The sequence below is a fragment of the Melanerpes formicivorus genome, unplaced genomic scaffold (genome assembly GCF_026170545.1).
Source record: "Melanerpes formicivorus ecotype bairdi unplaced genomic scaffold, bMelFor1.0.p_v2 SCAF_39, whole genome shotgun sequence".
NCBI classification, from domain to species: domain Eukaryota; kingdom Metazoa; phylum Chordata; class Aves; order Piciformes; family Picidae; genus Melanerpes; species Melanerpes formicivorus.
The window spans coordinates 5,424,741-5,438,647 of NW_027142391.1; the positions used below are offsets into that span (position 1 = coordinate 5,424,741).

A 13,907-nucleotide genomic window follows, 5' to 3' on the forward strand; every position below is an offset into this window, starting at 1 on the left:
CTTAGTTTGAGGTAAACTAAGGAATTTCCAATGGCAGCAAGCACCTTAGCACAGATTTGTCTATTTCTTTGCCCAGAATGGAAGGCTGGGAAGTTAGGCAAAGCTTGTTCCCTGGCACCCAAATACAGCTCATCCAACAGACATTTACAAATTACTAAAAAGCAGCTCTAAAATGTGCAAGAACTGTATGTGCTGCTCCCAGCACTATTAACAGCTGCATTCTCATCACTCTCAGTTTCTCCACCCCAGTGGAATGGTCCTGAGCTTTTCCAGAGAGGAATGCAGAGGAGAGACTAAAAGCTTTGTAACAGTTTCCCAAACAGCAAAAATATCTGCAGCAGCAACAGCCTTTCTAAGGAGGCAGATATAGCAGTCACAGGAACCACCCTGCAGAGGGAGAAACTCTTCCCTCAGGCACCATATCAAAATTTGTAATAATGAGGGCATTTACCAGGGGCACCTCTGATACTGCATCCAGTTTAAAAAGGTTTAAAGGTTCAAAAGGTTCAAAAAGACTTAAAGACCATGGAGTCCAACAATAAACATAATGTCAAGTTCACCTCTAAGCCATGTTCTTAAGTGCCACCAATCAACTGGAAATGTTCCTGTAAGAGGTCAGAAAGGGACTGGACAATTTTCAACAATTATGTGAATTCTCTGTCCAGCTCTGTAGCATCTTGAGAGAATTCAATTCTCCTGAAAATGCAGCTAGCCAGGTAAAAAGTTCAAACTAGTCATATCCAAACCAGTGTTTCCAGGTGGGATCCAACTCTGACATAAGCAGCTTTGGAGATGTTACTACTGTCTCCATTCTGTACACACCTATTTTAAGGTTTAAATCACCCTACTACAGCATCACATTAGTAGAGACCTCAGGAACACTAACAGAAAACTCAAACCCAAACCAACCCGGACAAAGGGAGACAGAAAGCTTGCAGCCACGCAAGCAGATGCACTGTTGGGATAGAAGGAGGTATGGCAAGACCTGCTGAGCCATCACACTGACTTGGAAGGGGAGCTGTGCATGCCAACACATCAGCATCTCCATCCTTGGTCCTTACTCAGACATACCTGCAGCCTTTCCCACCAGATCTGGCGGATGATCTCACGGCGTTCTGGTACAAGTTTGTACTGGATAACCTCTTCCAGCTCTGACAGCATCTGGCAGGATACCATAGCCTGAAGGAAACAATCACATTCCATCCCAATCACTACAGCACAAATCTATAATTAAGGAACAGTATTTTGGCATCAAAATCTGAAGTACATGTGCTGCCCAACAGGTAAAGAACTGACTGCTAGATACTGGGATCTAGACCATCTGCTGGTTCAAACTTTCTAAATGTCAATTCTTACTTCTTTTGAGGGGGAGGAGCTCACTTCACTGCTTAATTTATCCCAAAGCTGCTCCTACAAAGTTATATTTCTTACCTGACTAGAGCCATTTAGCTTGTGGGCCTACACAGGTCTTATGTTTGACACTAGAGCTGCTCAGAAAGCAAATGCAGCTTCTAGAGACAGTCTGAAGCAGCAACAAGGACAAGGAAGGCTGAGAGTTAGACACTCACCCCATAGGCTCGACTGTAGCTCTCTCCTGCCATGGCAGTCAGCTCAGCATCTAGCAGATCTCTGGCTTTGTCAATGCACTGAAATAAAACAAGATATGTGGGGTAAAGGTCGTATGTTTTACCTGGAATCAACTCCTGGAACTGCCATATGTCTGTTTCATCTCATGAAGCAAGCTGGCACTGCTCTCATTTTTCCACCAAGAACCAGGAAAGGATGTTATCAGCAGAAAGAGTTGACAGAGCAGGTATAGGGGAAGTCAAGGGGGATTCATTTATTACCTACAGCCTGAAGTTTGTCTCTCTACCAAAGTTTGCACTATTTCTAATCCTGTTTGACAGCAGAGATCATTTAGAGAGAAGAAATAGTTAGAGAGAAAAAAAGAAGTTGACATTTTAGTGCAAGAGAGTCTGTTACAAAAAGCCTCAAGAGATGTATCTTGATAACCCAGAATGACAGCAAATAGCTTGTGCTGCTTTACATAACCCAACAGGTTTTTACCTCTTTTACAGGACAGCAAATTCCATTTCTCTTACTCCAACTAAGAAATACTCTTCAGGCAAGAAACAAATCCTGCTCTGGTTCCAGTCTTTATATAATGTCTCATCTATATTTTTCTCCTGTTCCAAATGTTAAAGGTTAAGCACCAAAGCTCTACTCCTTTGAATGCCTGGCTAATTTTACTGTGCACATCACCCCAAATCCTATGTATGGGATGTGACAGAACAGACTGAATTAGTTCTTTATCTAAGCTGGCAAGGCAGCACAGAATTCTGAGAAATGGTACTTGAGCTTCCTTGGGAAGTAAACAACAGACTTTGCATCTAAGAGGGGAAAAAGTCACTCTGCAAATCTCTGCGACAAACAAGCAGACCAACACAGTTCAATAGACTCATTCCTTGTCTGAGATGAGATTTCAGCTTAAGATTTATCACTGCAACCAGAGAAATCAGAGGGAAGGCTCTGGTACATGATATATAAGCACTACACTGAAAAAGCTGCAACAGGCAGAAGCGCACAGAACACCAATGAAGAACCTTAGGTGTGTGACTTTGGCCATGAATGCCTTTTTCCACACAGTCCTCTGTAGGGTGGAACCTCTGCTGAAATAATCCTTCTGCACTGTCTGTCTAGAAAACAGACATGAAAGTAAAGCAGCCAAATAATGACTAAGGCTTTCTTGCACTCCACAGCACTGTACCACTACTCTTTGTACATAGATTCACTGCTGTGTGTCTGGAAATACAAAGAAAAGCTCAGTCACTGAGGTCTAATCTATCAATGGAAAAAAGTTATTGGGTAATTCACAGGTAACAGCCAACTGCTTTAAACCAGGACATCTTTCCATGCAGCAGTATAGCCTAGTTCATCTTAAATCAGGTATTGGGAAGGCAGCAAAGAAGATAACTACCTGCTGAGCCAGTGAGAAAAGGTCCTGATGAAGAGCCAGTACAGCCCTGTAGAAAGCACCATCATGGGTGTCCCTTGGGATCATGCAGGTATATTCTTCCATGCTATCCCACTGACCTGCAGAGAAACAGATATCCTTAGTACCACAACAGCTCTCCCTGCAAGATGAGAACAGAACCATGCTATAGTGCTTTGGCATAAGCAACTAGGCCTGAATGTTGTGTGGTGCTTCCAGTCAGCTCTCCAGCAGCTCCCTTTTGGCAGGGACAGTCTGTTATACACTGAAACTCCCTGTGTGCATGCACACAGGTAGAGAAAGGAAAACCAGAGGTTTCTTTTTTCTAGACAAACTGTTATCCCCCTGTAAAAGGTTCTTGCATTCCCTGTGATGAAAAGTTGAAATGCTGAGATTTCCAGAACACTTCAATGATTTAGTGTCCTACACAGCAAAGCATGAATTTTCCCTCAGCAAAGGCTGGCAGACAGCAGGTGATTTATAAGCTTCTATAGTAAAATTCTGACTACCAGCACAATGGATATTTACACCATTTATGGATTCATTCTACTTAAAGACTGTCTACTCAGCAGAAACAACTTACCAAAATGCTCAATAGATATGGTTCTGGCTTGTAAATAAGAGTCTGCCAACAAACCTGAGAAATCCTGTTAATTTCATCTGGAGCCTGAGCTCTGTTAAATGTAAAGCTAGGCAAAAGGGACCGGTTAAAGTAACTGATGATCTGCTCAGAGCAGTAAGGCAGTCTGTTACTTGAGATCACACTGGGAGATCTTATGTAAATGAAGATTTTTCCAAAGGGCTTCAGTGCTGAACAACTCTTACTTTGCTTCCCAAAAGAACTAATTTTGTTCCTGATTTTGCCACTTCTTGGATCTTGCAGTTCTGAAGTTAAAGTAATCTGTGCTTCCACGCTGAGGGCTGTCACACCAGACCAGGATACATTACCTAGACCCCAGGCAGCAGCAGCAGCCATCCTAGCCATCTTAGCTTGAGTTTCATCATTGACCTGGGTCCACTTTTCACAGCATTGCTGGTGAAGCTGCCCCCTAAGAAGAATCCACAAATTCTGATCAGCAAAAAGCCTCTTCTAAGAATTTTGCCTTGTTAAACAACCACTTTGTGGTCCACAGACAAGATGACAACCAGCCCCATCATTCCTTTTATAGAGTGCTTAAAAGGATTCCTCTCCTCTCAACCCTGACAGGTTAAGTCTGATGATAAGTATCCCATCATCAGAAAATCATTTAAAGTCAAATTATGCCTTGAAAACACAAATGCAGACAGGTTTGCATTTGTTCCTCAGCAGTTAGAGATGCCTGTTGACAGAACTGAAAAGGCAACTCCAGACCACAAATACAGAAAACCTCAAACCATCACCAAACAAGGGATGATGAACACTTTTTGCAAGTACCAATGCAAGAAACATATGATCTGGAGAGCTCATGCAAGGCTCCTGCTATCAAACACTTTGGATAACACATCATGACAGACACCAGACAATCAATGCTGCTCTAACCTAGGAATAAGACTTGTCAGGGCAAGATCTTATAGGGGATCTGAATCTTTCATCTCCACTGGAGAGGAAGAATCAGGGTTTTTTATATTCTTTCCTTTAAATCAACTGTGAATGCTCCATTAATCAAACCAATTACTGTGGGTGTTGCAGTTCCAGAATTTCTCAGGCTGGATACTCTGTAGCAGTGGAAGAGCTGCCTGCTGTGAGGAAGGCCAAGTGGCCTTCTCTGCTGTCATACCCTCCCAAAAAGGAAGGTGATTAGTCAAACAGAACCACAGGCAGGATAGTCATTCTGACAGCTTAATGGCCCAGGAGAAACAAAAATAAACCCAAACCAAATGAAAACCCAAGCCAAACCCAGCAACAGCAGTAAATCAGGACCTCACAGATGCTAATCAAGTAGTATGGCTCTTGCAGACAGAACTGCATCAGGAGACAGATGGCTAGGAATATTTTGGCTGTACTTTCAACACCTCACTGGACAGAGCACTGAAATCATGATGCTGCAGTGTACCAGTTCTAGATTAACTTTCATACTCTGCCAAGAAGACTACAGCAGCACAGCCAGGCAAGCTGAACCCTGCTGAAGTGTACCAACAGCCAAAGTGTGGAATTTCCAGTCTCTGGATGAGGATGCCTCTGCAGTCAGCTGCAAGGTAGCACGTATCACCTTGCAAAGGCACTTCTGAATTGTGACAAACGCCTGCTCAGGGATGGAGTGCAGTTCCACATGAGCAAGCACATGGATCTTTGTGAGGCTGTGACTGCTCTCATCACTACAGACTATCAATAGATGCATCATATCTAGCTCCCACAAAAGGGAAATATCATTTTGCAATGTATTTGTTCCTGATGTGAAGAAGCAAGAGGCTCAGAGAGGGCACTTCACACAAACAGACATCCTGCAGAGGGGAGAAATTCTATAAATCCCTGGAAAAGATGACTGAGAAATGCTCAGCAAGAGGGTCTGTTCTTCCTACTATGTGGTGGTTTGTGGGTATGCCAAATATGCCCCAATCCTCTTCTAGAAAAGGGCAGACAACTGCTGTCAGAATGAGGTTCCTCAAACAGCTCTGGTTCTCTACCAGTGACTTCAGTGAAGCAGAATCTCCTTACTCTGTGCCATCTCCTGGGTTCATGTCAGGACCCATCAGGAGAGTGCTCTGGTGACAGGAAAAGTTCAGCAGCAAGGCAGAACTTGGAGCAAATCAGAGCTGCCCCTGGGCACGACTGCATGCTGCAGCGCACAGGATGCCTTCTCCAATTAGCTTCTTCCAGTTGAACACAGAGGAAAACAGCAGCCCACAGCTAACCGGCAAGCTCTAAGTCATTACCAGCTCACCCTCTAACCAACACTGCCTCTGATCAGTTACATGTTGACAACACACATATAACACAGGGTTTGAAACACCACATGTCCAGAAAGACAGTATTTAATGAATGCTAAGAGAGAGCAATAACAACAAACTCAGCTTAGGGGGGATCTTATGAATGTCTGTATGTATCTGAGGGTGGGTGTCAAGAAGAAGGTGCCAGCTCCTTTTCAATGGTGCCCAGTAATAACACAAGGAACAACAGGTATAAAGTGGAAGCCAGGAGGTTTCACCTCAACATGAGGAGAAACTTCTTTACTGTGAGGGTGCTGGAGCCCTGGAGCAGGCTGCCCAGAGAGGTCGTGAATTCTCCTTTTTGACAAGTGCTGCCCAGTCAATGTTTCCTGAGAGGTCTCCTCTATTTCCAGTTCCTTTCTCAGTTACAAATGAGGTTGATCTGGCCATAAGACTGAAGATTCTCTTTCAGAGGGACCTGAACTCATCAGATGGCCCATCCCATAGGCTTAGAGACTACTAACTCTGACTACAACGAAAAACGTGAGAATTTGCTGAAAATACTCAAACCATTAAGTAATAGGAATTCAGGCAACAAGAAAAGTCACCTGAATGCCAGGACCCAGAGAAGAGATAAGCACTAGTTTTAAAGACACTACTTTCCTCAGTCTTTAGTCATCCTCCTCTTACCATTCGCCAAGTGCTTCCAAGCAACGCATCCGTCCCAGCATCAGCTCAGGATCATCTTTGTTTGTGTCCATCTTCTTGTCATAGGCCACCAGAGCATCTTCCCATTCATGAAGCTTTTCATACCAGGTAGCTTGAATTTCCTAAGGGAAGGGGAAAAAAAAAAAAATCAGAATTAATGGAAGGATTAGCATTAATCATTCTGTATTAACTACCACAGCTGTCCCTGCAAAGTTCTGTCTGTGGTGACCTCCTCAACCTTCTTTCATTCTAAGTATCCTCAGGGACTTCTGGGGTACAGAGAAAAGCCCTGAGCTAGATCAAAACAGGAATCCTGAGCACTGCTCAACCTGCACAGGAATGAATTAATATTACCAGAAGGATCAATCCATCACCATTCCCTTCTTCAGTACCACTGAAATACCAGCTCTGTGGCTGGTGCTTTTCTTCCCAGAGAAGGGGACTGAGTGGAACAGGACAAAGGGTAAAGCTATAAAACATTCCACTTCCTATTGCTGCATATGCTTGCATTTAAACAAGGACCACAGTGCTATGCTCAGGAATGGAGTGACTAACTGGAATAAACTCAAACCCCCAAAGCACACTGTGTGCCTGGCTACTACTAGGCCATTTCTGAACACAGCAGGTAGCTGATGTTGGGGTCTAATCACAGCCCTCACAAGGAAAGGCTGTGGTTTGTAACCAAGACTTTACAAGAAAGCCAAGCACTGATCCTTATCAGCTGCACAAACTTCTCCTCAGTCTTGGTTTCAAGATTTTGTTTCTAATTTTCAAGAAATAAAATGCTTTAATGTTTTTTCCATACTTCTCTCTGCCAATTTCTTCCTGCTCAACCCTTGGCAGCTCAAGCCTTGACATAGGCTGCAGAATATTCCTTTCCTCACCCTGTGGGCAGGGTCAGTATAAACCATGCTCTACATGCCAGCTCTTCCACTTAGGACATTTATACACCAGCACAATCACAGTATTTCAGTCAAGTTCCTGAAAGCAGAACTCACAGCTCCTCTTAATTTCTTTTCACTGCCCATTCTGGCAGATTCTGTGTTTTGAACTCCATTTACTGCTAGAGCTACATTCCTGGTAACAAGTGAGGTCAGGATTAGGTAACAGATCTTTACTCAATCCACCCAAGGAATCATAAGAAGCTGTGAGGACTTTTCCAGTCTAAGTCAAACCCACACATCATCCTGCACCAGAGGAATTCCATCATTTTGTGTTTATACATGTTCCCACTATTTAGTGGTTCCTTACTCTGCTTCCAGGGCTGCCTTCCTTTCCCAAACCACCTTAAGGCACTGCAGAATCATCTTTTTAACAGAGCAGAATTGGTAGGAGACCCAAAAAAAACCCCCACACCCTAGAAAAAGAGCAAAACATAAGACATGAAGAAGGGAGTTATCCAGCAGGACTCACCAGCTCCCCAAAGTGCTTCATGGCATATTCCAGTACTCCAGCAGCTGCTTCTGGCTGTTGCAGTTTATTGTTAATGCTGAAAAGGTAAGAAGAGAAAGACCATTGAACACAGTTGGCAATTATCAGAAGCTGGTATGAGCCTCTGCTTGCTGATAGCAGGCTCTGTCACTTAGAAATAGCTGTGGATTGTCCTCCTTTTTGTTTAAAGCCTCCAAGTGAATGGCTGGGCTACATAAGGCACAGAGTACACATTCTCTGCAGGTATTCTCAAGACCTGTGACACAAACCAGTGATTGCTTGTGATTAACAGCTCTTTTGCTAAACCCAAATTTAAGGGGGAAATGAACTTTTTATGAAGCCCCTGCTAATTTGTAATGGTTATTTATAAACAGCCTCTGGCTTATGGCTCTCCTCTTTCCCTTGGGGTGCTGGTAAACGAGAAGTGCAAGTTGCTCAAAGCAATGTCACAATACCTGAGCATGATACAACACACTCTGGTTCAATATGAATGAGAGTTAACATCTGCAGTGGAAAAAGCACAACCTAAACCAAAACACATCAGCTGAAAGCAATGCAAAGAGACTTTCAGTGCCCTTTGAATTTGCTGCTGTAGTTATGGGCAGCTTTCAGGAATGTTCCTTCCTACCAGCTAGCATCAGCATGACTGCATATTTTTCTCCCCTATAACAAGTTTGCTGATCAGTAGGAGACAAGGAAATCTATTATAGTATTAGAGGGAATAGTCTGAAAAGACAAAAAAGGAAACATTTTCAAATGAGTGCTAGATTTCTGCCTGTGGAAGTTTCCCTCCCTGACAGCTAAAGAACCAAGCTCCTAGACATTCTGGATATCTGGGAAGGTGAAGTCTCTTGGAAACAGGACCTCAGAATGGCCTGAGCTCAATTCAGATTCAGTCAGGCTAAGAATGCAGCACAATCATGGTTCAAGAAGCCAGGCACCCAAAAATGGGAAGCACTTGAAATACATCCATGCCTTTTTTTAGCAAGATAGTCAAAGAACAAACTACCTCCACACTTCCCAAGGGAAAGCTAGGCAGCAGTGCCTCATAAAAGTGATAAATGGCTGCCACATTTCATATCCTGATGATTTAAAGAGCCATTGGCAGACATCACTTCCAGCATGTCAGACAGTTAATAACTTCAACTTATCTTCCTTGTCAACGCTTCCTGACAACATTGGCTGTTAGCTTTTACTCTTCAACAATTATCAGTGCTCTTTTGCTGATGCTCCCTGCTGCACTCAATTACTCTTTCTGTTGCTGTTATTTCACACTTTCTTGGCTATCCAAAATAAAACTGAATGTTTTAAAGCTGCCTATGGTTTAAGCACAGGGAGGGGAAAGAAGAGAAGGGGAAGGAGAAGTACTTTGATTAAAAGGAATACACAGTAGTAGCAAATATGTTGTGTTGTCATTAGTAACCCTAAATTACTCTGTTGTAACATTTGAGGAAGACACACAGTGAGTAAAGATAGATAGTTCTATGGACTTTAATAAGCCACTGACTGGAAAACCTCCTCTGCTTCCCCACCCTTTCACCTTCCTACCATTAAGGCATTGCCCCTCTTGCTGCAGATCTGAGGAGCTGTGCGTTCAGGCAGAGCCTTCTCAACTTTTCTAATACTCAAAGCATTGCAGAGCTGTTTTCTAGCTGTGCTGGAGACTGGACAGAATGAGCAATGCCACAGAAAAACATCCAGGCACCCAGAAGAGGCCCTGAAGGGCTGATATTCCAGGCAGGCAGAGTTGCCAGGGGGTTTTAGTCACAGTGTTGCTACTGGAGATCAGGGCAGTTTACTGGATTACAATCAGGAGGATAGATTTCTCCTTGTATTGGGAAAAAAAATAACTATAAAATCTTTCAGGATTAAAGGAGAAGGTGGGAAAACATCTCTCAAGACAAAAACAATGCTGCTGGCTAACTCAGCAGACAGTCAAGTCTTTGTTTACAGGGTGATGTCCCTGCAGTTGTTCCTAACTCAGGATAATATGAAGTTTAATAGTAAGGAGAAGATCAATTATTCCTCATTTCACTGAGGGTACAACACATGCATGTTTATTTTGTGTAGAAACTGGAAAAGAAGCCACCACTACCACTTGTTTTACTTGAAGGCTTGGCAGCAGGCCACAAGAGATGACTTCTCTATCTCCTCCCCAGAAAGTTTTTAGGCCACAGGTTAAACACATCACCTTTCAGGAAAGGCCCAAGTACTCAGCTGTGCTGCCCAGTATAGACTGGCAGAATCTTCCAGCATTAATGCACCTAAATCTCCTCTTGTCTAATGTCAAACCATTGCCCCTTGTCCTATCACTGCAGGCCTTTGCAAACAGTCCCTCTGCAGCCTTCTTGTAGGCCCTTTCAGGTACTGGCAAGCTGCTATTAGGTCTCCCTGGAGCCGCCGCCTTCTCCAGGCTGAACAACCACAGCTCCCTCAGCCTGTCCTTGTAGGAGGTGCTTCAGCCACCTGATCATTGTCACAGCCTCCTCTAGATCCTCTCCATCAGGTCCATGTCCTCACGTTGAGGGCACTAGAGGTGGACACAGAACTCTAGTTGAGGCCTCACCAAACAGAAACCAGGTATGAACTAGGAATGAAAGACAACTTTGCTGTCTTCATCAGGAAGACAATTAAAATGATGGAGTTTTCTCTTCCACAAACCCCAGGCATAAATATCTAATGTTTACTAGAAATACTGTCTTTTATACAGTCCTGGGAGCTTTCCAGTCTTCCATTGTCTCTGAGGGTCTCTAACATCCTTCTCTGCCACTCAAAATGCATTTAGAATTTTCAAGAACTCAGAAGTAAGGGAGAGAACCCTTCCCTATCTTCCCATAAACCATGAAAAACTCTCTTTTAACAGAGTCTTTTCAGGAGGCCCCAAGCCTCTCTGTGAGGGAACACACATTCCTGTTGCTAGAAACCTTTATTTTTTGCACTAAAGCAGCTTGTGTGCAAAGTCCAGACAAGAAGCCAAGTCTTCTTAAGTTTGTTTAAAAAGCTCCTCTTGTGTGGCAGATAAATCAAGCTTGGTTTTCCTTCTGAAGCACTGAGATCTTGCTTCTGGGATTAGAAATGGAAGGCACTGCTACTTTGTAGATACTTTGGGGAACAGATAATCCTCTGGCACAAGGAATTGGTTTTGTTGGCCAGTGTGCCCAATTCTACAGTTTATTTGTGTTCAGGCATCCTTCACTCCTAGATTCAACAAAGCTCAGAGAACAATCAATTGCCCCTCAAACAGCTCCAAACCCCAAAGCACTTCCATCATGCCACTGAAAATTATTCCCATGCTGGGAACAAATATGTTTGAGAAACCAACAGTGGCAAAGGACTGCTCTCAATCAGCAGTTGCGACGGTTGACTGCTGCCTGGTCAGAGTAGCAGCCCCTGCAGCTTTGCACAGTAAGGGCACACCACATTGCCCACAGGCATTAAAACTGTCCAAATTCCCTATTTTTATATAAATGTTCACAAAGTAAATGGAAAAACTTCATGAGTTTTGAAAGGCAAAGCAGTGAAAACTACTACAATAGTGAGAGGGTGAAGGGCAATGGTTTTGAGCTGGAAAAGGGAGATTGAGACTGGAGATTAGGAAAAAATTCTTTACAGTGAGGGTGCTGAGACACTGGAACAGGTTGTCCAGGGAGGTTGTGGATGCCCCCTCCCTGGAGGTGTTCAAGGCCAGGTTGGATGAGGCCTTGAGCAACCTGGGCTAGAGGAAGGTGTCCCTGCCCATGGCAGGGGAGTTGGAATTGGATGATCTTTAAGGTCCCTTCCAACCAAGACCATTCTGCGATTCTATGAATCTCAGGCTGCAAAAGGTCTTCTGTCACCCAAGTCTGTAATAACCAGATTCACTGTCTCCCAAGTCTGTAATAACCAGATTCACTGTCTCCCAAGTCTGTAATAACCAGATTCACTGTCTCCCAAGTCTTTAATAACCAGATTCACTGAGGGCAGAGAAGGGAAAAAAGTCAGTAAAAAAAAATAGCAAAAAAAGGTAAAGCAGAGCAGCTCCAAAGCCAGAGGTGAAGTTTCACATACCGTGGGAGGGGAAAGCAGTACTTCCAGAGCTCTGACACAGTATGGACTGCTGTGACCTGCCAGCAGAGAACTGAAGAGCCTTTGCCACCTCAGCAAGCACCAGGAATGCTGAATTCTAAGCATTTGCCGGATGCCTGTTGAGGGTTTTGCAAAGACTGCCTACCAAATAAATAGCCACAGGGTACTGAGCTTTTCTTCTTGTCTCAGCTTCACATACACCTGCCAGAACAGCTTCCCAGACCTCTGATTTAATCTGGCCCTCCAGGGACATGAGATCTCTGGTTCTAATCACATAATACTAACACACTTGTATTTGTAACATCACCCAAGACTGTAAGCAGAGGGTACACACTAACTGCAGCCATGGTTAGGCTCAATTCTCCCAACCACTTCTACATCATTCACAAAATCAGAAAGGATTTGCCTCATGCTCTTCACATTAGGGTCTTATCTTTTCAGCTACCAGGTAACAGGATATTTCCATACACAAAATACAGTAGAGGAAAAATATGGTGATGGATTTCAGATAAAGTGATACTGGATTTCTCTATCAGTACTGGGGGAAAGGGAAAAAAACAGGACTAGGATGCACTCAGTAATCACAGAACTAGTTGCTCCCTAGATTCCCAAAGTGTACCAGGACCTGAATTGTCAATACACAATTACATAACAGTGGAATTGCTTCCAACAGCCTGCCAGCTTCAACAGCTGATCTGATCTGGCAGAGACCAGCATCAGTAGCTGCTGGTGCCTGAGAACCTACATTCAGTTCTTCATGAAACAGGAGGAGATTCATCTTTCAAATACTCAGAAGCCCAATTCCATAAGGGTAAGGTCTCTGCCAAGAGAGACCTGTCTGCCCAAAGCTCTCTCAATGCTTCATCAAAAATAATGATAGAAGATTTGTGCTCTTTTCTATTCCTGCATAATTTGTCTGTTGCCACCCCCAGAATGAAGAAGCATTATGCCTGCTTTAAATCAAGTAAGTATGCAAAAGAAAGATGGCTTGCATTAGGATACACACACCAGAGGCTGAACCCAAAAGAAAACCCTGGCTGCCTCATTTCCAATTAAATACTCCACTTTAAAGAGGGCATTTGGAGGCTTTTCTGCACTGTTTCATAACATCTGTGTGCAACAGTTTGGCTGAATTTTGGATCCTTCCAAAATCTGTATCAAGAGAGAATGCATGGACCTACAAGTGGCTTCACTCTTCCATATCTGCCTCTCTTGATGTGTGTGAAATTCAAACTGTACAAGACAGAAGAGTTTGAGTGAGAGCAGCAGCAGAATGAAGTCCTGTGTAACATGATGGGGGTGTTAGCAGGGTGGCTTTTTGGGGTGGAGAAGCCAAAGTCTGGCCTGTCCTGTTCTTTGTTCCAACTTTGACAAAAACATGTTTCTCATCACAGGAAGCCTGAGAAGAATTTGCCCCTGGGAATGACAGAAGCTCCAGCTGGAAGAGGGCTCAGACAGGATTAGAGGCAGAACAAAAAGGTCAGGCTTTCATCTGGGTGCAGTGACACTTTCTGGTCTGAAGTATAAAAAGCAATTTTGCTATGGAAGGTTTCTGGAATGCCCATGACAAAAATGTGGCTGAAGCCCACAGTCTGCTCTGGAGGTAACCTCAATGCTTTCATCAAATTGTACTTGCATATCTTGGGCAGCATCTCCACACAGCAGCCTCACCAGCTGATACTCCAGGCTGCAGCCATACCTGAAGTACAGCACACAGGCAGGTGCCCACAACAACTCAAAATGCTCAATGCTGCTTCTTTGATCTCCAACTCTGACCTCCTCCCAAAGATCATCTCTTCCTCCTCTAAGAAAAATCAGATTTATGAAACATTTCCATTCATATTCTGCTCCTCCAGTGCTTCCT

General features: G+C 43.7%; 1 protein-coding gene across 4 annotated transcripts in view; it reads right to left on the minus strand.

Moving 5' to 3' along the window:
- The window catches only part of MTOR (mechanistic target of rapamycin kinase), a 65,018-nt gene that overhangs the window by 20,910 nt on the left and 30,201 nt on the right, over positions 1-13,907 (minus strand). For all 4 annotated transcript variants that reach the window (XM_068158422.1, XM_068158426.1, XM_068158421.1 and 1 more), the window contains 6 exons: positions 7,961-8,036; positions 6,530-6,669; positions 3,941-4,041; positions 2,978-3,093; positions 1,569-1,646; positions 1,072-1,179 (listed from right to left, as the gene is read on the minus strand). In XM_068158422.1, coding sequence (XP_068014523.1) covers positions 1,072-1,179; positions 1,569-1,646; positions 2,978-3,093; positions 3,941-4,041; positions 6,530-6,669; positions 7,961-8,036 — 619 coding nt within the window. The remainder of the gene's footprint in view (positions 1-1,071; positions 1,180-1,568; positions 1,647-2,977; positions 3,094-3,940; positions 4,042-6,529; positions 6,670-7,960; positions 8,037-13,907) is intronic.